The sequence below is a fragment of the Siniperca chuatsi genome, linkage group LG4 (genome assembly GCF_020085105.1).
Source record: "Siniperca chuatsi isolate FFG_IHB_CAS linkage group LG4, ASM2008510v1, whole genome shotgun sequence".
Lineage (NCBI taxonomy): Eukaryota > Metazoa > Chordata > Actinopteri > Centrarchiformes > Sinipercidae > Siniperca > Siniperca chuatsi.
Window position 1 is genome coordinate 1,750,413 of NC_058045.1, and position 22,298 is coordinate 1,772,710.

Sequence of the window (22,298 nt, forward strand, 5' to 3'; positions counted from 1 at the left end):
GATATTGCACAGCAGTAACAGAGGTATGAATAAATATCAATAAATAGGGAATTTTAAACTGAAAAGAGTATATTGCACAGCAGTATTAAGGTCAAGTCATCAGGTAGAGGGCTGCAGGCCAACTTTGACCACTTTTAAATCCAGGTTAAAAACTTTTATGTTCTGCACTGCCTTTGACTGACATCTTACATTGTGCAGTGTACTGTTGTGGTTGGTTAATGTGGAGCTAATTTGAACAACTTTAAATTGTGTACTTTTGGGTAGTTTATCTATAACAATGCATCATATAAACATTTATAAACATATATTTTATATGTAAAATCTTATTCTTTAAAGAAACTAGCAACTTCAACTGTCATAAATACAGTGGAGTAAAAGTAGAAATTTTATTAATTAAATTATAAAAACAGAAAAACTCAAGTAAAGTGCCTCAAAATTGTATTAAAAACAGTACTTAAGTAAATGTCCTTGGTTACATTCTACCACTGACATTAACACATAAGTCTCAGTTGGTGTTGTAGAGACTTAGCCAGCCGGATGGTTACAGAAACAAGACACAGTCAAGGAGACTAGCTAGACTATTGAAACGGTGCAGGGCCTTAAGCAGGGGAAATTCCACCATATACTGTACACCTCCCTGCTCTCTGAGTTCTACCTCACATTCACAAACACACACACACACACTCAAGCAGTTACCATATGGCTCTGCAGTGTGATTGAATGGCACTATGCATAGTCAATCTGCATATTACAACAAAGCAGCTGTTTTGTGTATGTGTTCGAGAAAGCAACACATCAGTCAAAGCAGCTAACACTCACATTCTCATTCACACACAAACACTCCTTTTCAACAGGAGGGGGCCTCTGCGGTAACTTCAGAGGGATTTTTTTCTCCACAGAGGAGGAGGTGGAGAGGTTGCAGAGGGGGAGTCAGATTTCTTTAAAAAAGACTTGAAAACACACACACACACAGAGAGAGAGAGAGAGAGAGAGAGAGAATTCCTCCAGTGTTCTTGGACAAAGTCTTCAGTCTGCCTTAGTCATTTATCATTCTCTCTCTTCTCTCTTTCAAAAAGTAAAATGCTGGGCGCTGTTCAGTTTTCAGCTGTTTGGCAGGCTCGCTTCACACATAAACACACACACACACATTGTCTTAAGCAGAGGTACAATCCAAATATCTAAGCATAATACATGTACACACGACTAAAATAGTAAATAATATAATATAATATATTAAAGACATTGCAATTCATACTAATACTATCAACTGGCACTCATGACAAAGCAGCAGGGCCTCCAACACGCTGCTTTTGAAACTAAACAATTCATAAAGGATTAATTATTGTACATAGTCTCTTAGCTCCAGCATCTCCAAAAAGCTATTTTGGGTGAGCAGTGAATTTGTTTTAAGACTTCAACTAACTATTATTTTTTCATTTTTATTAGTAATTAATCTATTATATTATCAATTAATTGATTAATTGTGGTTTATAAAATGTCAGAAAACAATGAAAAATGCTGATCACAAAATCCTAGAGCACAAGGTGACATCTACAAATAGCTTGTTTTGTATAACCAACAACCCAAAATCCAAAACATATCAATATTCACTTTATAGTAAATAAAGTAAGACCAAGAAAAGCAATGTATTCTCACATACAGGGTAAAAGAACCTGGACCCATCAAATATTTGGCATCTTTGCTTCAACAATTATCAAGTATTCAAGTGAGACACAAGTCAAATTGTCAGAATATACATTTAATCCTTAAATTGGGGGTGTCCTACCTCGGGTCGTACTTATCTAATGTGAAATAAGCTATACATATCAAAATCATATTTCTTGTAAACTTTTCAGAACATATCAACAACAGTAAACACACACAAAGTATATTTTTGCTGTTTATTCCTTTTTTTTTTAAATAATTTAAAGAAGATAATGAAAATGTTTCATTAATGCCATTAATATTTTTAGGCATAAACTGTTGCATTTAACGCTACTGTTTTGCAGTTGAGCTTGGTTTGACAGTGGCATCTCTGGCATTTTTGTGGGAGTTCCTCAGCTTGAGCCCCTCTGCTTCTGGAAAAACCACAAACTTTCAGAGCACCCATCGTAGCTTTTGGAAGCCGTGGCACCTCATTCTTTTTCTCCAGACACGGCCACAGCAGCTTAAATCCGAGGCTTTCCAGGAAAGTGCAATGCCTGTGAGATTGTCTGGCTTTCCAAGTTGGAAATTTGGCCAGGAAAACCACTTGCGCACTTACTTTATAGTCTATGATCACCATAGGCTTTCCAGATCTCTCACAACCTCCTTGTTGTCATGCATGCTGGACAGCAGAATGACCACATGTCCCTTTTTGGTGACATAAGACACCATTGCTTGCTTCTGGCAAAATGTGGTGACATTTATGCCCAAGTTATGTACCGGACCCACCAATGTCTTTACAACATTCTGTGCCAGTCTGACGTACTGTTGTCCACCTTCATGGCCCACATATGGCAAACCACTGAATGTGTACACCTTTGCAACATCAGACACCAGAAACTTTTATCCCATATTTGTCTGGTTTCTTTGGGAATATATTGCCGAAACCTGCAGTGTCCTCTGAACGGGATGAGCTGTTCATCAATGGTCATGTATTTATCAACCACATCATTTTTTCACACATTTTTAACACATTCCACAGCTGTTGAAATGCAACAAATAATTTCCCACTCTGGTCTTACATGTGACACACATGACATGTGTCCCAGTCATCAAATCCCAAGAATGCCACAATTTGCTCAAACCTGTTGATGCTGAATGCAGCTTTAAAGAGCGGTCTCCCACTGTGACTGCTGGACCACAGCGATCTTATGGACTCATGCTGATACAAGATATACACCCAATAGATACAGGGCTCCCAGGACAGCCTTCATTTCATCTTTTTCAACTGGTGTCCATGGTACGCATTTCGACATATGTATTTTCCATACTTCCATACCATCCATACTTTTCAATCACCACTTGAAGTATGTCGTTGTCAACGTAAAACATAAAAACATCAATTTTTCTCTCAACTTGTTAGTTTCACCATAAAAGCCTTCTCTGGTGTGACATATATTACAAGCTCTATTTCTTTCTTGGGGGGGGGTGTATTAGTATTTAGTATTTGAGGTTCCCTCATCTGTCCCAGCTTTTCTTGGGACCGCTGCTTTGACGGCATTATGACAAAACTAAAAAAATAAGAATTATCCTTTAAAACAACTTCCAGTGAATATACTGTTCTGTCATCGAGGTGTAAATTTGAAAAATGGGACATGGCTTAAAATCTTAGTGGGCATTCAGAATAATTTCATGTATGTGTGTAATAACAAACACTGAACAAAATCAGACTACACACACACACGAGACGCAGGCAGACGTACAATGGAAATGTCTTCACACCCAGCAGCAATTTCTTTTCAACAGGATAAAAACAAGGCTGAAACGTGAAAAAAAGCCCTTTGAGGTGGGTCCTGAGAGAGAGAGAGAGAGAGAGAGAGAGAGAGAGAGAGAGAGAGAGAGAGAGAGAGAGAGAGAGAGAGCCACCCCTTTCCAATTGGAAAGCATTCAGCCAGAAAGCTCAGGCATTCACTATTTTGTTCTAGTCTTTTCTCTTCCTCTCTCTGCTGATATGAAAATATGTTAACACTAGTAAACTCATCCAATTCTGCACACGCCACAACAACCACCAAATCACAGACAAGCCAGACAAAATCAGGGACAAATGCTGAGGAGCAAGAAATGGAAAGAAAAAGAATACAGATCAAAGAGTAGTAACAAGCTGGGGGGAAATAAAATAATAATGTCTAAAGAAAGAGACAGTGTGTGATATTAACAGAGTGAAGGAGAATGGAGAGCACCTGCTTTAAAAGGAGCTATACAAGTCTTGGGGAGAGGGGGGAGGGCAATAAAAACAACAACCACCCACCAGCCCTGCCTCACTTCGTTGTCCTCTGCTTCTAAGACTGGGGTGTGGAGACCCAAAATCAGACAAGTTAATGTGACTGTTACTGCTTTCTCAACTGAGTAACACTTAAACAAAATGTAAAAGAATATCTATAGAAAGTGGGAAACATGTAGGAATTCTGGGTAAATGTGTGTTTTTTCAGCGCTGGTTGTCAAGCTGACCAAGTGGTTTGAAGCACTTTGAACATAAGTTTTAATTCTGGTTTAAAGCCACTATTCAGTATAAATTTGACTTCTTCTTATGTTGAAAAAAAATTACTACTGCCACACTCACATGTTCTTTAGTAATTTAAGCATTCTCAGCTTTTTGGCAGTAACCTGGTTTCTGAGGCCAGAAACTTTCTTAGCACTCTGTCACATAGTGTGACCTATTGACATGCATCGCTGTCGAGCCCGTCATGCCCTGTGATGTTTAAAACCTAAGTCAGACTACTCAACTTGTGTCACTATTTACCTATCACAGACAAAAGTTTTGAATTTGATCACCTTAGACTTTAGGGAATTGTGATGGAAGTGTTCGGTATCAGCCTACATTTGTCTCATGTCTTACCTGTAAGACCCAGGTTAACGCCTTTTTCATCATCTGAGATGTGAAAAAATCTGATTTCCACACAGTCAAAGAAAGTAAAAGGGTGTGTCCTGGTCATAGTTCAGTTATAAAATCCTAGCGCACCATAGAGAGTCTTTCCTGCCCTGCTGCTGACATCTCTGTCAGCTGAAGAGGCAGTCACATTGGTCGGCAGTCGAGTTTGTACCAGCATCTGGTCAAAAGTAGTTGAGCCAACTTCACTGACAGCACCAGAGCTGAGAGAATCGGAGCAGCCAACAGACACGAGTCGCATTGCCCTGCCTTACACTGTCCGGCATTGCGCTGCTCTGTTTCCATTACACTTCTCTACTTCCATCACAGTTTGTTTTGTGGTTACTGTAGGTAATTTTGAGACACAACTTGGTTTGTAAAGTTTACAGCCTACCAATCATCAACTTTGAGGGGGCAACACTTCTATTTTCTGATCTTTTTGTAGACCAACAAAAAATAATTAGCAGATTAATCGGGCGACTGTGGTAATCGTCGCTTAGTGGTAGTGGCTTAGTGGTAGAGCGGGTCGTCCACCAATCGGAAGGTCGGCGATTCGATCCCAGCTTCCCCCAGCCCACATGTCGAAGTGTCCTTGGGCAAGACACTGAACCCCAAATTGTGTGAGTGTGTGTGTGAATGATTAGCTTCTTTCAACTGATAAGCAGTTGGCACCTGCCATCAGTGTATGAATGTGTGTGAATGGGGTGAATGTGATATGTAGTTAAAGCGTTTTGAGTAGTCAGAAAGACTAGAAAGGTGCTATAAGTACAGTCCATTTACAGTCCATTTAATCTATGATAAAAAAATAATTGCAGCCCTAATTTCATATTTTACTGTTGGTATGATGTTCTTTTTCTGAAATGCGGTGTTACTTTTACGCCAGATGTAATGGGACACACACCTTCCAAAAAGTTCAACTTTTGTCTCGTCAGTCCACAGAGTATTTTCCCAAAAGTCTTGGGGATCATCAAGATGTTTTCTGGCAAAAATGAGACGAGCCTTAATATTCTTTTTGCTCAGCAGTGGTTTTCTTCTTGGAACTCTGCCATGCAGGCCATTTTTGCCCAGTCTCTTTCTTATGGTGGAGTCATGAACACTGACCTTAACTGAGGCAAGTGAAGCCTGCAGTTCTTTGGATGTTATTGTGGGGTCTTTTGTGACCTCTTGGATGAGTCCTCGCTGCGCTCTTGGGGTAATTTTGGTCGACCGGCCACTCCTGGGAAGGTTCACCACTGTTCCATGTTTTCGCCATTTGTGGATAATGGCTCTCACTGTGGTTCACTGGAGTCCCAAAGCTTTGGAAATGGCTTTATAACCTTTTCCAGACTGATAGATCTCAATTACTTTCTTTCTCATTTGTTCCTGAATTTCTTTGGATCTTGGCATGATGTCTAGCTTTTGAAGATCTTTTGGTCTACTTCACTTTGTCAGGCAGGTCCTATTTAAGTGATTTCTTAATTGAGAACAGGTGTGGCAGTAATCAGGCCTGGGTGTGGCTAGAGAAATTTAACTCAGGTGTGAAAAACCACAGTTATGTTTTAACGGGGGGGGGGGGGGAGAAATCACTATTTCACACAGGGCCATGTAGGTTTGGATTTTGTTTCCTGTTAATAACAACAACCTTCATTTAAAAACTGCATTTTGTGTTTGTGTTATCTTTAATAAATATTTAAATTTGTTTGATGATCTGAAACATTTAAGTGTGACAAAATTGCAAAAAAATAAGACATCAGGAAGGGGGCAAACACTTTTTCACACCAATGTATACGTTATCCAATACTTGCCGATATAAAACTGTTTCTTTTCAGTATATTAGCCAGAAAGACAGGTCTGTGTTAACATATTGGTGTCAATACAAAGTTTATGCAGCAGAGTACATCAACATTACAATGGCTAGAAGTCTAACATGCGAGAGAAGAGACCACACTCAAGAACTCACATTATACCACTGAAATACAGCTGGTATCAGGAAATGTAATAGCCACCTCACTAATGGTTAAAACTATAAACCAGCACAAAAATGACAACTACCAACATAAACCACCATGTCCTGAACAGACACATTACAAACACTAACAAAAACCAACATTTGCATTTTGGAACATAAGACAGCTAAGAAACTTTCAGCATTAGGCAGTGCATGCTGGGAAATGTGGGCTGTCGCTAACCCTACAATAATCTTAGCACCGGGCAGCACGTAGTGGTGTCAAAGCGGCATGTTCATGGTAAACTGCTAAATAGTTTGTGAAATACATTGCTGGAAAGTTAATAAACAATGAAACCATCATTTTCAATATGACTAATATAAACGTGTCCCTGACAACCGTCACATCACTCATACTTATTGCAACTGTTTGTTGTGTTAGCGAGGGAGCTAACCAGCTATAGTTGCCAGTGAGTAGCAGACTGAACAGTAAGCATCACAGCTTCTCTTCGTCATTCTGCAGCTCAACAGACAACGGTGTGGTGGTGGTTTGAGTCTGTTGAGTGTACATTGTCACCTAGTTGGAGTCACAGGAGCCTATTTTTTCACCAGATACGTTGAACATTTATAGCAGATGCGCTGTTTATCTCTTGACTCGACAGCAGCGAACCATGAGTTACTGTTTGTGACTGTTACATTAACAGCTGATGTTTTGATGAGCAAGAAAAAAAGCGTTTGATTGGAGTTCAATTCATTGAAATAATGATTAAGAATCAGAACAAAGCTGTAGCATACATCTTGAGTAGAGAATATATGGTTTAGTAGAGAGCAGTGGAGGAACGTAACTAAGTACATTTGGTACTGTACTTTAGTACAATTCAGAGGTACTTGTGCTTTACATGAGTATTTCCATGGCATTTTCTGCTACTTCAGCAATTGACTGATACTGAACAGTACTGATGTTTATTTAGCTACTATTTTATTTATTCATTCTTAATTCATTATTTATTATTATTCTTTTAATTTATTTTATTCATAATAAAGTTATTTGTTTAAGAAAGCCTTCTGAGTACCTTTGCATAGGCTTATCGGTGCACAATCCACATAGAAAAGTTCTATTTTCATTCCAGCTCAAAAATTCACTATATCAGCCGCCATATCGGTAATCAGTGAATGTTTCTCCTCTAAAATCCCATATCAGACAGGCTCTACTTGGCATTATGTACAGTGGTTAAAAATGTATCTGTCAGTGAACAAAATGTGTAACAGGTCAGACTAGACCAGTACAGACCATACCAAACCCGACAAGAACAAGACAGGCCAGATCACATCGGACCAGTAGAGACCAAACCAGATGACAATCTTACACAAGGTGCATAAGTCTGTCCAGCTATTGCATAACGCCACATTCCCTTGGATCACTATTAAAAGACACACATCTAATTTCTCCTCATTCCACATCATCTTTTTCTGATTTCTCCCTTTTCCTTTCTGTCCTGTCTTTCAGCTGTCTCCCAGCTGAGAAGGAGCTAGTGGGACTATATATAGATGTTGTATAGACTGCTATTAGACGTACCTCTATCTTGTCAGTTTTAGCATCTCCCCAGTATAGTTTTTCTGCTGCATGATCTACAGCCAGTCCATTGGGCCATCCCAGAGAGCTGTTGAGCAGAACCACCCGGTCCGTTCCATCCAGGTTGGCGCGCTCGATCTTGGGATGCTCGCCCCAGTCAGTCCAGTACATGTAGCTGAGAGAGACAGAGGCAACGAGAGAAGATGGAGCTTACTTCCAGTTTTACACATTTCCTAGCTAATTTGTAGATTAGATAGAGTCTATCTAAGTCTGTCTAAGTCTTTCTTGAATAGAAAATGTGCATTTTCACACACCTACAGCAGTCAATAATTTCATAATTTCTAAAGAAGAAAGAAGAAAGTAATAAGCCTTATTACCAGTGGAGTTTATTGCTATCGATATTTTTGGATTTATCTAAACCTCATGTAATCCCTTGTTGTTTTTTGATCAATGAGATGTTCTGCTGTTGAAATTCTTGTTGTTGCTTGTTAAGGACAGGCATTTTCTCTCCCTGCTGTCGCTCCTAATGCTAGGATGCAGGGCCATAGCCAGTCTCTAAAATTGATCAAATATCCATATTTTATTTATTTGTCTCTTATTTCTAACCATGAACATCTAAATGCAGCAACATAGTCTTGTCCACACTAGCTTTTTAGGGGTTAGCCTAAAAGTTGTCAGAATTTGTAAGTGGATTTGTTTCAGTTTTGGTCAATATATTTAGCCAAATCCAAGGCCGAGTCTAAAAAAAACACTGAAAAATAGTCACCAAGTGCTCGTTTTTAAATTTTGGAGTGTAAAATTCCTCCAGATTCCTAAAAACCCCAAATTGTCAGGAAAAAAACAACAGACGACATGACCTCAGTGTCCTCAATGGTAGCTACAGCCCTGCTGGGAGGACTCCAGTACATACACACACGCTAACACTTACCCATTAACAGGGTCCAGGACGATGGCTCTCGGTTCATCCAGGTTCTCAGAAATCAAAATTTTCCGAGAGGTTCCATTCAGCCTGGTAACCTAAAATACCACATGACACATACATACTTATAGTACAACACTGTTTATACAACGTTTTTACACATGTATTATTTTCTTTGGTTGTCTTTCTTTCTTCCTTATTAAGAATCACCCAATTTTGGTTGTTTTCAGTGTTAAGCTACACAGGGATAAACCAGCGAGGTCTGAATGGGACTACATTTATATTTATATAACAATATAAAATTACATCATGGGCAGGGATGCTGTGATTGGTCATACAACAGTCAGTATTGCAGAGATTCATTACAAGTGACTCAATCAGTGGTTTTAAAATTCCATAAATTAGGTGATGTAACAAAGTAAACAACTCTCAAACAGTGTTTTCCCATAGACAGCTTTCTACAATAAATAGAACCCTAATGTCAAGTCTCAGATGTACCTCAATCCGGTCAGTACCAGTGTCAGTCCAGTACAGGTTTCTGGCCACCCAGTCTACAGCAATGCCATCTGGGTGGTTGATTTCCGTGGTAATCAGCATCATCGCATTGCTGCCATCGATGTGGGATCGCCGGATGGCCCGAACCTCATCATCTGTCCAATAGACGTAACCCTCAACCGGGTCATAGTCTATAGCTATGGCATGGCGAATGTCATCAACCTGCATGAGCAGAGGAACAATGATGAATACATGAGAGTGCAAGAAGACAGGACTGATAAGTTTGTGTATGTGTGCGTTTACCTGTAGTACTATGTCAGTGAAGTCTGGAAGGTCCAGTGAGATTCTCCTCAGGTCAGTCCGTCGAGCCAGCAGCAAAACCTGCTCTGCTCCTAAACAGACCAGACAAGTTTTATTAATTAAGTGTTAATTCATGTTGATTTTTAGCAGCACTTATGTGCAGTCAAAAAGTGCTCCCTGGAGGGTTTGTGACAGAGTTGATTTAGCTCTGAGACAGCTGGTCTTACTTTGATCTCATGGATTTACTGCATATGAACACCAGCATAGTGGTGATTTTTCCATTTCTACAATATAATTTTTCTGCTTCTATGCTGACATCGTTCACCTTTATGTCCTGCTAAAATTTAGCAAAACAGACGAGTCTTGCATCATATACTATTTTTCAAATAGAGGTGTTGGATGTGTTAGAATTTCTTCCAGTTAAAGAGGCACTTAGGTGATGCGGTATTTTATGTCCATAAAGTTGAGAGACGAACAAGAGACAGATATAAAAAATAATGGTTAAAATCGAAGCAGCATTCGCAGAGATAGGCTGACTTTTAGTCCCTAGTAATGTGTCAAGACCGTCTCTGCCTGGTAAATGGCAATGTTTTTTAAACTGCTCAGATAGTTTTTTCCTTATATGTTTTCACACTAAAATCGTAGAATGCCACATATTCTGATGTCTATTATGAATCATCACAGAATGAGTAAAAGTATTTAACAAATATTGTGATTACAAATTAAATTTCAAATCAAATTACTCAATCATTTTCATATATAATTATAACATAATTAAATAAACATTTAATAAACATAATTACTTAAAATTGGCATTATATTTATTGATAACAGCTATATGGTTGTCCACTTATGGTAATAATGACAAACTGCTGGTAAGTCATGTCTAACAGGGTTTTGATATCTGACTGTTGACCCCTAATGATATTGCTGACAGCTGTGCAATTTAGCTTTTGGAGCTAACAATATCTCCATAGACCCATGGTAAACCTACCCAAACCCGACATGCATACATTTTTCTTTTAAAAAGTGAGGTCTGATCCAACTTAGACCAGAGCACAGTCGGACCCAACCCGAATTAACCCAAGACCCGATAGAACATGTGTTCAACCTGAACAGACCCTAATAGCAGTGGTGGAAGAAATACTAAAATCCTTTACTTAGGTAAAAGTAACAATACAACAATGTAAAAATACTCCACTACAAGTAAAAGTTCAGCATCTAAAATCTAAAAGTATTATCAGCTAAATAATAGCAGTGGTTGTGCAGTAAATGTCCTTTGTGACCTACAGTGCTGTGAAAAAGTGTTTGCCCTCTTCCTGATTTCTTATTTTTTTGCATGTTTGTCACACTTAAATGTTTCAGATCATCAAACTAATTTAAAGAACACCAACACCGACAGCAGCATGATGATCAATTAACAAGCAGCCGCAGTGGCAAAGAGCCGCAATATAGCCTAATAATAATGTCCTCCAAACATATGAAGTCATAGAAACGAATTCCAAAAACATCAATCTGTGGTGAAAAAAATTCCAAGCCTGAGCCAAGCTCTACTAGTATCCCTTTTCTTGCCCCCTCCTTGCTCCATCCAGTCTGGAAACAAAGGGCTCTGCTGTCCTGAGGGATCATCGACTGTGTTTGGCTGGTGGTTCAGATTTAACAGGAGCCAAACTCACCTCGTGGGAGACAATTAACTGTTTTTCTTTGTGTCTCACACCTCTGTGAGAGACAAGAGTCTCGGACTCTGAAGAGCTCACATTTAAAGCAGTTCAAAGTGTCTCTCTCTTTCTATTCCCATATCTGCCTTATCTTTCTTTCTCTTCTTTGTCTCAGATTTCAAATCAGTTCACTTGAATCTTAAGAAAGCCATGACTGTATAGCAGACATAATGACATTTCAAGTAGATCCATAAAAATCTACATTTTATAAAACCTACAAGACAATAAAGTCTCCACAATAGTACATTATAGTACATAATCTCCAATATCTAAAATAAAGTCAGATAGCTCAGATAGCAAAAACACACTGTTCTGCAAATCATGTAAATCTTTTTCCCTCTCTCATTCCAGCTGCAATCTGCAATTCACAACCAATCAATAGTTGTTCCATCGTTACCTAAATGACTGAGGCAAGGGGGGATAAATGAAGGGATAGAAAATGAAAAGGAAGGAGGGAAAACATCTGTGATTCCACTCTTGTCGTCGCTTGACTTCATTCTGCGACATTAAGAACCCTGACAAACACTCACACACTGCTGCCAGCGCAATAACAAACGCCTTCAATTTAATCAGCCAAGCCAAACAAATTAGAAGCACAGACACACACACACACACAAACTGCTGGCTGACACAATAGAGCATTGTTGTTTTTATTGTCAACAGTGGCTAAGTGATTGGTTGGCATGCTTCATTCAAATTTAATACATTCACATAACGCAGCCTAACAGACACACTCTAACACAGTGTTGTGTTTTTGCAGAATAAGGCTCTATTGTTTTAGCATCGTGGGAATCAACATGGCGGATGGTCAGTTAATGTCCCACTCTGCTAGCAGAGAGGTCCTTCTTACTTGTTTTCAAGCTGATACACTATGCTGCATCACTACATTACACACCAAAGACAATGGTAATGGAGGTCAGCAACAGCAAATATTACTTTGTGTATCCACTAATAGGGTTGGGTACATTAGAATGTATCAAATCTGACTCCAGCATCTTGTGTGCTTATCAAATCTGAATCCCTTCAAAACCGATTGTCAAATCCATTTAAGGTTTAGTTTTCAACATTTGTAAGTCATAACTAGTTTGACAAAACAATTTTAACCTCAGTCCATTTATTAGCTTTCTCTGAAGCTTTCAACCACATCTCACAGTCTTCCTTAGCTGACTTGCTCATTTGTCATGGAGATGCACAGTTGTTGTCTCATGATCTAAATATGGAACTTCGTATATGGTGGGAGATTCAGTATCAGTTAAAAGCTCTGGAAAAAACTAGTGAGTGGACAATGTTTGGTCAAACTACTGTTTCCAAGATCAAGAATAAACTTTCATGTTTGCGTTTTAAAACTCAAAGATTCAATTTACATCTGTAAAAAGCATTTGTTGGCTGACAAGACAGAAACAGTTTTTAGTGGCAGCCTAATTAATGTTCACAACCAACAATCTAATCTAAACATGAGATGAGCAGCAGAAGTCAGCTGTAGCCTCCTGACTTGAGTACATTATTTTTCATGAGCTACATAGTGCAAATAATGGAGGTACCACATTAGGGCTATTGAATCGCAAAGTTTGAAGTTGTTATATGACATAATATAAATTTAACGGTGAGATTGAAGTGACGCAATCAGCTGATCGTTTCACCAGAAAACTCACCACTCTGTTGGTCTTGTTGAACTACAAAAAATGCACTGTCCACTCAAGGTCGTACAGGGGTGTTAGAGTGTTTTTTCTTTCTCTAACAACAATCTTTGAGACACCATCTTACACAGACCACTTCAATGTGACAGTCAAAAGTTTCAATTGGGCCTTTGAGCAGTTTACTTACAGAATTAAGATTCATGTACTACAACCATCTATCTATCTAACATTTAGCTATCTGACATTCACAATGTTTGTCATTTCAACAGTAGTATAAAAAACAGGCAATGCTGTAGAGTGGTAATCCACCTCTGAAGTAATTGTACTTGGGTCAGCAAATGACACTATCCTGGTATTTCTAATCTATTTACTTGTAATTATGTTTACAAGTAAATAGATAGGTTTTGTTTATACAGTTTTGGCTATTACTTCTTGTCAATTATGTAGTTTTACTCATCAGCATCATTGAGACTCGAAATTTCAGGAGTCAGTGACTCATCTTAACAACAGGGTGACTATAAAAGTAAACAGGTTTTTTTTGTGCTGTACACATAATCACAAAGATCCTTGTTGGCATATTACATTAATTCAGGTTATTTTGCCAGCAGAACACATATTGTGTGTAAAAACAGCTTTTTCTGCTTCTGAGTTGAAAATTCAGTTTAGACGAAATTCTCTCACCCCTCCCTAACACATAACACATACATAGACGTGCTTCAAGCTTTATGATGCTGTCCATGCTACACTGAGCGGTGGTCTCCCCTGTGTCCCCTGACCATCCACGTCACACAATACGTAGCCATGAGGCCACGCCTCCTAGAGTTGTGATTCACTCCTCTGTGCATTTTATAAATCTGAGGGAGGGTTCTAAAGGGAGGGTTTGTTTAAAAGTAAAATCCAACCTATTTGATGTACTTTTTAAAGCACTGACTAACTTTTACTGGTTCTAAGAAAACTGCTAGCAGTGCACCTCTCACAGGTTTTCCTATTTTATTCTTAGGGATTACCAGTGACTGTTTAGATTGTGGTCATTCTGGTGTAAATAACATCCATACCTGGTTTGCATGTCTTTCTATCTGGTTTAAGCTGGACTCCAGTGGGGCAGACACAGCTGTAGAAAGGCTGGACTGGAGAGAGCAGGCAGAGATGACTACAGCCTCCATTATTTTCACTACAGGGAGTCTGGACTGCAGTGAGACCAACAAAAAGACCAGAGAAAGAGAGAGAAAGAAGAATAGATAGGTGAAGGAGAAAATATGATTAGCTCCTCAGTTGAAAGAAACAAGTCCATTCTTCTTTGTTTCTGAAAAGGTGACATTATGAGGATGTGAATAAGATGTGATGTACTAGAAATTACAGAGCTACAGTGCTGTGAAAAAGTGTTCGCCCCCTTCCTGATTTCTTATTTTTTTTGCATGTTTGTCACACTTAAATGTTTCAGATCATCAAACTAATTTAGCAGCAACAACTGCAATCAAGCGTTTGCGATAACTTGCAATGAGTCTTTTACAGCGCTGTGGAGGAGTTTTGGCCCACTCATCTTTGCAGAATTGTTGTAATTCAGCCACATTGGAGGGTTTTCAAGCATGAACTGCCTTTTAAAGGTCATGCCACAGCATCTCAATAGGATTCAGGTCAGGACTTTGACTAGGCCACTCCAAAGTCTCCATTGACATCTTTGACTAATATTTAAATCTGTTTGATGATCTGAAACATTTAAGTGTGACAAACATGCAAAAAAATAAGAAATCAGGAAGGGGGCGAACACTTTTTCACAGCACTGTATATAAAACAATAATTGTGATGTAGAAAGTGTTGCAGAACCATATTCAGATAGCTTTTCAAATGTTATAATTTATGTTGCTACTAGATTATCTGTTATTTATTATTATATTTATCAATTATTACAGATCAATAACACTACTCACTCCAGTTGGATTAGTTTAATGTTATGGTTTGCTGGTATATTGATCTCACTCTAATGCACATGTACTGTACATACACATAAGTAAAACATTTCACTTACTGTAAGGTTGTCGATAGGGCTCCAGGACCTGGATGTCCATAGGAGAGTAAATCCCACTGAGGATCTCTCTGGCTTTGTCTCCGTTGTGTTTGTTACAGGCGTGGATGGAACGGGTCTGCCAGTCAGTCCAATATAAGGTTTGCTCAGACAGTGTTAGCGCAAACGGATGGGTTAGGGTGCCCTCCACCACTGTTTCACTGCAGGACAAAATAAAAGCTTCTTTAGAATAAGAGGAAGTTTTGTGTTTTTGTATTTCTAAAATTTGACAAATTAATGTATTTTAATTTTGTATTTTAATGGGATATTTTGTCAACATAGGAAGAAGAAGAAAGCACTATCATGCCAAAACCAGTATTAGAATTGCACCACGCTGCCCAGTCAGCCTAAACACAACCTCGGGCTGGATATTGTTTGAAATGTTTTGATAATGGTGCCATAGAGTATCAACTTGTTTTTCTATAAAATCCTTTTTTCATTTGACAAAAGAAGCCAATGTTCTTTAATGTTAAATGTCATTTGGTCAGTACCAAAATGGTCATTAAAATCAAAAGACTGTCCTCTTGAGAGAACATTTTGGCATATGGGTGGTTTTCAAGAAAAGAGTTAAAAAAGAAAGAAATTAGGTTGTTATTCTCTGGGGGGGGGGGGCATGAATGTGCTCATTAGATCATTAGATTTTTTTGTGTACAAGTGAAATTTTGGCTTGATGGAGGCACTAGAGGAAAGGTCCGAAAACCATTACGAATCCTCCTCTAGGATGAATACCTAGACCACATTCCACGGCAATGTGATCAGTCGTTTTACCTCAACAATGCAGATTCAAGTTTTCTTAACACTTTATTATTATAACAACACATTTAGAAGATTGTGCAGCCTTGGTGAAGGTATGCTCTCTATATCCTTAGGGCCAGTAGGCAAGTTGTTAATTTTAACAACGGGGGGGGGGGATTATATTTTATCCGGCGCAGCTTTTCTAGCCTTTACGGAACTAGTTTAGCGGCCCAGAAAACTCACAGACCAATTGCATGCGTTGTAAATCATCTCACGTGATGCTACTCAGCCAATCAAATCTGTGCATAACCATTGTGTTTCGAGTGAGTCAGTGGGTGGTACACACAGCACACAGACATACAGGCAGAGTAGAGACAAGACACATTGGTGAAATAATTATATTATAAAAAGCAGACAGCGAAACACAGCTTTTCAAGAATGGACAGACTCTTACATGTCCAATCTTCCCACAGGCAGTTCAAAACCAGTATGTCTCATGATCCGAGACCATTTACGAGACAAAGCACAGAGCATTTTTTCAACAGGTTAACAAGGGGGACGGATTTTGGTCATTTTGCTAACAAGGGGGATGGCATCGCCCCTCAAATCGCCTACTACTTAGGGCCAAACAATTACAAAAAGCATGAAGGCTAGAGAAGCGTCTCATGAGATCAAGTGTTAGATATGATCAAGGGAGAGTGGTTCTTTTCTAAAACACACTTTAGAATCACTTAGAGGAAAATGCACTCACAGAAACGCACTTAGGCACAGGATCAAAGGAGGCTTATATTTAGAATATCAACACACCAGAAACTGGCTTTCATCAATCATCATTTTTAGTCCTCTGTGTGTGCGTGTGTGTGTGTGTGTGTGTGTGCTGTAAAAGCAGAGGTGCCTGCCAGTAGTGGTTAAGGGAAGAAAAGAAAGAACAAATTTAACCAACTCCAGATATCAAAGCTCTGTTCAGCTTTTGTGTGGGTATGTGTGCAAATTAACAAGCAAACAGGCAAATTATTTCATTACTCAAGCTGTCAGGTAAATTCAGATTAAAGCCTCTCCTAACTGCATGTACATGCACATGTCTCTACTGTGACTATTAGTACAACAGCATGTCATATGTTGTAACATACTCTATATCTTGGCTGCACAATGAGTGCTGTGGTTACATAAAAATACTGCGTTGTGCAGCTTCAAGCAATAAGAGGGAGAGCTAGTGTAGTGTTTGTAGAAAGGAACAAAATCACTGGCTGAGGTTACCACATTTTTCCAACAGTGTCAAACATTTCCACAAAATTTTGGTTTGGATTTAATCCAACCTCTACACCATATTGTAACAATTGTAGACATTAGCTGCAGGTAACATTACACTACACTAGCAGTAGTTTCCGAGAGAAAAGCTGCCTTTACAGTCATTACTGACTCTCTGTGATGCAGACTGATTGAACAATGGGCTACAATAGAGTGTGAATAAAGGCTAAAAGTGTGAGAAATGTTATGTGAGTTTTTTTTATAACATTTTTGGGGCATTTTATGCCTTTTTCTGATAGCTGGGGGAGCACAATGCAAATTCCACCGAGAATTTTAAAATAATAATAATGTAATGATAGTGGTAATAAGGCCAATAACAGCAACTGTAGTATCAGTTGTTGAGCAGGAACACGGTAGGATTTGAAATGTCTGACTTATGCGACTCCTAGTGGTTGTATCAAAAAGACAGTGTGTCAGACACTGTGGTCAGCTTTTGACACATACAATTTTAATCGGCTAAGAAGAATGGGCATCAAGGACTCTGCCTTAAGGCCCTTTCAGACCTGCACCCCTTTACATTAATCTGATGGCAATTTAACATGTCAGTCTCATGTCTGAATAAACACACTGATCACTTTTAAGTAAAAGTCATGATGGCAATCCTACTAGTTCAGACCTGAAACATTTCTCTATCACTTTCAACACGGCACAAGTCAACTGAATGGCGCCAGATTAACGTAAAGGTTGCAGCAGCACAAGGTGAAACAATATGAGAAAGCGAGAGGAGGAGACATTAAATGTGTGTCTTGTTCCACCTTCTAAAATCACGGTAATCTCAATTATCATCTCTTATGCACAAATTGTTATAAAAGGGGAAACATTGTGAAAGAGCCAATCTTAAAGGCATTGAGATCAACTGTAGGTTGTGCTCATTTATATAGGGCAGGCACAATGAACTGACTAAAATGCATCTGTGTGTGTGTGTGTGTGTGTGTGTGTGTGTGAGTGAAAACTCCTGCTGATCTGAGTTTCTCTAGGGGATCCTGAAATAGTCTTTTGTACCGTAATGTTCATAGGTGCTAGATTTTTAAGGAGTGTATTTTATTTCCACCTTAATTGAACAGGCAGTTTGTCCATAATATCAGCTGATAATTGAGACAACCTTAGACAACCCTAAGCTACTGGTATTAAAACATTTCATTGATCAGAGTCTTTAAAGATTGATTTAATGTTTTAAACTAGTGTATTGAAAAGTGATCACTTAACAATTTAGCAATGGAGAGTACCGACATTTTCATGGCAGCATTTGTACTTACATTCTATTTACTGTTACGTACTACTACGTACTTTTATGTATGTGTTTGTTCTTGTGCTGCTCTGACACCTAATTTCCCCCCGGGATCAACAAAGTCTTATCTTACTGGTAACTAATCACACAAATAGCGTTTTTTTATTTTGTGTGATTAATTTAATGTATTGTGTCACAATAAATAAAATTTCAATACTGCTTCAAATCCACAATAAACTATCAAATGTAATCTTGAGATCTATAAACTTTCAATAATTTGACAAAATGAAATAAATTACTGTGGAACTTAGAACTGGAGGTGAATGTCATTTGAGGATTAACATCCCTAGGAAGCAACTGGCCCCAACCACCACACTATGCATGATTCCAGTTAACATTTCAATCTTCAGTGATTTCAGATTAGAGGAAGTTATAAATCCTAAAATGGTCTTTTACAAACCTCGTAAGTAGTAAGTTACATGGAAATCCACAGTCCAATAGCTGTTTATGAGATGTTTTCCTTCTTGAATGTAAATTCTATCATAACTTTGACTCTGTCAGAGTAATGCAGGTTTGGAAACATGCATCCCTGGAGCTCAGAGCTTACTTCAGGCTTGATAGTGCCCACAGCAGTCTGTTCCCTCTGCTGATTCTGATTCTCTTCTGCCAGCGCTGCTGCAGCTTCATTGCTCTCTGCATGTATTGCTATATATCTAGTCTGGGGGATGATATTTTATATCATCACACCACTGTCTCTGTTGCTGGCTTACGTGTATGCTACAGAGAGTGATGAGGTCTGAGGCAAGATGCCAGAGATGAACTATACACCAGGCTGTATTCTCCCATCAATAAACTTTTCTATGTGAGTTGGCTGACTGAACTTTATACTCTCTACTCTCCAAATGTAAGTTAATTTGAGATTACAGGCACATATTAAATGTAACTTATTAAAATAGGTTTTTTGTTTATAATATTTTGTATAATTTAAATATAAGCATACAGCAAATACTGTATAGTATGAAACTATATTCACTCCCATATGCACACATACAAAAAGGTCCATACCGTGCTGATCCATCCAGGTTAGCCCTGTGAATGAAGCTGAGTTTGGCATCTGCCCAGTACAACTTCTGTTCCATCAGGTCTATCGTCAGACCATTGGGCCAGTAAATGTCTACATCTACTATAACTTTCCTGTTAAAGACAGAGGCACACAAAATGATCTTACAACTGGTACTTTTGTTTTGTTATTCTTGTAGAATTGTTACTGTACATCTAGATGCATTGGGGATACTGCACTATAAAAATATTACTGTAAATACAGAAGTTGGGTTTGTTTAAGGGTTATATAGTTACAGTACCTGTTGCTGCCATCCATACCAGCACGCTCTATCCTGGGCTCCTCTCCCCAGTCTGTCCAGTACATGTAGCTGGAGGAAAAAACAGAGAGGAAATATGTCAAAACAAACACAGGGCCATTTTGCAATTTAGAGGTAAGTATGAGTTTACTGATTCTGAAAAACACCATAGCATCTGTACAGGGTTAATAAGGTTGTTGATCACTACTAATGACTGAATGAAAAAATCCACAAAAATTTTAGGACACTCATCTTCTGCTCCTCTTAGCCATCTTATGCCTTTCTAATGTAAGACTCTGCTAATTACAGTCCACTAAGCCTGGGTGAAAGGGTTTTTTTTATTTTTTATTTTGCCTGCCTTCTTTGTTATTTTACTAAATCTACCCATCTCTAATGTTTTTGTTTCCCTCCCTAATGTTTCTCTCCCCATTTCTGTTTCTCATCTATGTCATTTCTTTACATTTTGTCAGTGATTTTCTCTACTAGCCTTCATTTCCAGACTTTGAGAGGTATGTATTTGTTTAAATCAGTAAAAAAAATTGAATTGTTTTATTACTATAATAAAACTTCTGAACAAATGAGGTACAGTGGTGTGAAAAAAAGTGTTTGCCCCCTTCTTGATTTCTTATTTCTTTGCATGTTTGTCACACTTAAATGTTTCAGATCATCAAACAGATTTAAATATTAGTCAAAGATAACACAAGTAAACACAAAATGCAGTTTTTAAATGAAGGTTGTTGTTATTATTAAGGGAAAACAAAATCCAAACCTACATGGCCCTGTGTGAAATAGTGACTGCCTCCTAAACCTAATAACTGCTTGGGCCACCCTTAGCAGCAACAACTGCAATCAAGCGTTTGTGATAACTTGCAATGAGTCTTTTACAGCGCTGTGGAGGAATTTTGGCCCACTCATCTTTGCAAAATAAGAAATCAGGAAGGGGGCAAACACTTTTTCACACCACTGTATTATGTGTGCAAGAACAAAAAAAGGATATCAGTAACTTTGTATAGTACTAGAGATATGTTTTTTTCTATACCATAAATTATATCTACCGTACCATTACCAACACTCTGGCTCTGCTCTAGTTGAGTTCACAATAAAATAAAGTGAAGCACAATAAATCTGTGTGTATATGAAAGATAGAGCTAGAGACACACAGAGTTATGTGTGTGTACCTACAGTTTCAGAATGACAGACAGATCTGCATTCCTTTGGCCAGCAATGTAGAAACAACAATTACAGAGCAGGGAACCAGAGAGAGGAAAGAAAGAAAAAAAAGAAGGGAGATGAAGTGGAAGCAGAGTATCTTCTTTCTATTCTATTGGTGTGATTTCATTTGTGTGATTCATTCCTGTGCATGTACATACTTCTGCAAGATTTACAATGCAAGAGTGAACTACTGTTTTGAACTAAACTGAATGGGACGTTTTCAACTAAATTGACTATGCATCACTTAACTTGTCTAGAACTAATTTCAACTAGACTACCTTGAGTTAAATCAGAAGACGCCTGAAAGATGAATGATTTAAGGAAAAACTCAAAACCAAATGACCTGAATGAAACTGACCTGACTTGAGCTGGCGTGGACTGAGTTAGTTTAAACGATAAGTCTGGGGTTATCTATATTTTCTCATTGGCAACAAATCCCATGAAAAGACCAAAACCCACAATGCGTTAGTACATCTCTCAAAACATTCTGCCTCCTCTACCCTGTCTGTGGCTGTCAGCCCCAAGTCCATTGGTTCTTACTGAAGACGTAACTCTTAAAAAACGGCTCACAAAAATATAGTTTCATTTTTAAAAAGGCTCAGTAATTTCCTAAAACGGCTGGGCAGTGTAGACTTTAGAAAATGTTGCTCAAACAGGAGGAAATGGTGCATTTGTTGGGGACTTTTTTCAGCAATGGATTAATCCACATTTGGTGTTCTAGTGAGTATTTGGGGCAGCTTTGAATACACAAGCAATACTTGTTAGTAAGATACATTTATTGTTCATCTTTTCATGGGAGTTGTTGACAAAGAAAAATATAGAATATCACCAGTTATCCATAAAATCCATTAACTATATGCATATATAATCTTTGCCACTTACATTAGAATTATAAAGTTTTTATGGCTATAATTCCATTTTATATGCATGACCATTGCAAATCTATAGTCTGTTTCTGATGCATTTTAGATATCAAATGTATCTTGTTAAATGTTGACAAAATTAATTGTATGCTATTTTCAAGGTTATAAAAAAGGTCATATCCAAACTCTTCAGGGCTCTCAAATTGTCAAATGTACAAATATTTGGTAATCGGGCTAACCAAGAGGCATTTTAAGATCCATGTGGAGCACCTGACTAGCAAACTGTATAGAAACAAATCAAAATTCTCTTTTGATAGTTAGGAGACAATCATACAACCTACAATTATGTCTACACTTGATTATGGTAATATTGTATATATGAATGCTTTTCCCTCC

At 38.3% G+C, this 22,298-nt stretch overlaps 1 protein-coding gene across 2 annotated transcripts in view; it reads right to left on the reverse strand.

Annotated features, from left to right (window-relative positions):
- Positions 1-22,298, reverse strand: part of lrp5 (low density lipoprotein receptor-related protein 5) — a 113,632-nt gene that overhangs the window by 59,738 nt on the left and 31,596 nt on the right. Inside the window, exons 4-11 of one of the 2 annotated variants that reach the window (XM_044192320.1) lie at positions 19,831-19,899; positions 19,535-19,663; positions 15,163-15,359; positions 14,192-14,335; positions 9,785-9,873; positions 9,485-9,703; positions 8,996-9,084; positions 8,071-8,242 (exon numbers count right to left, since the gene is read on the reverse strand). In XM_044192320.1, coding sequence (XP_044048255.1) covers positions 8,071-8,242; positions 8,996-9,084; positions 9,485-9,703; positions 9,785-9,873; positions 14,192-14,335; positions 15,163-15,359; positions 19,535-19,663; positions 19,831-19,899 — 1,108 coding nt within the window. The remainder of the gene's footprint in view (positions 1-8,070; positions 8,243-8,995; positions 9,085-9,484; positions 9,704-9,784; positions 9,874-14,191; positions 14,336-15,162; positions 15,360-19,534; positions 19,664-19,830; positions 19,900-22,298) is intronic. The other variant, XM_044192321.1, reaches the window with a different exon arrangement.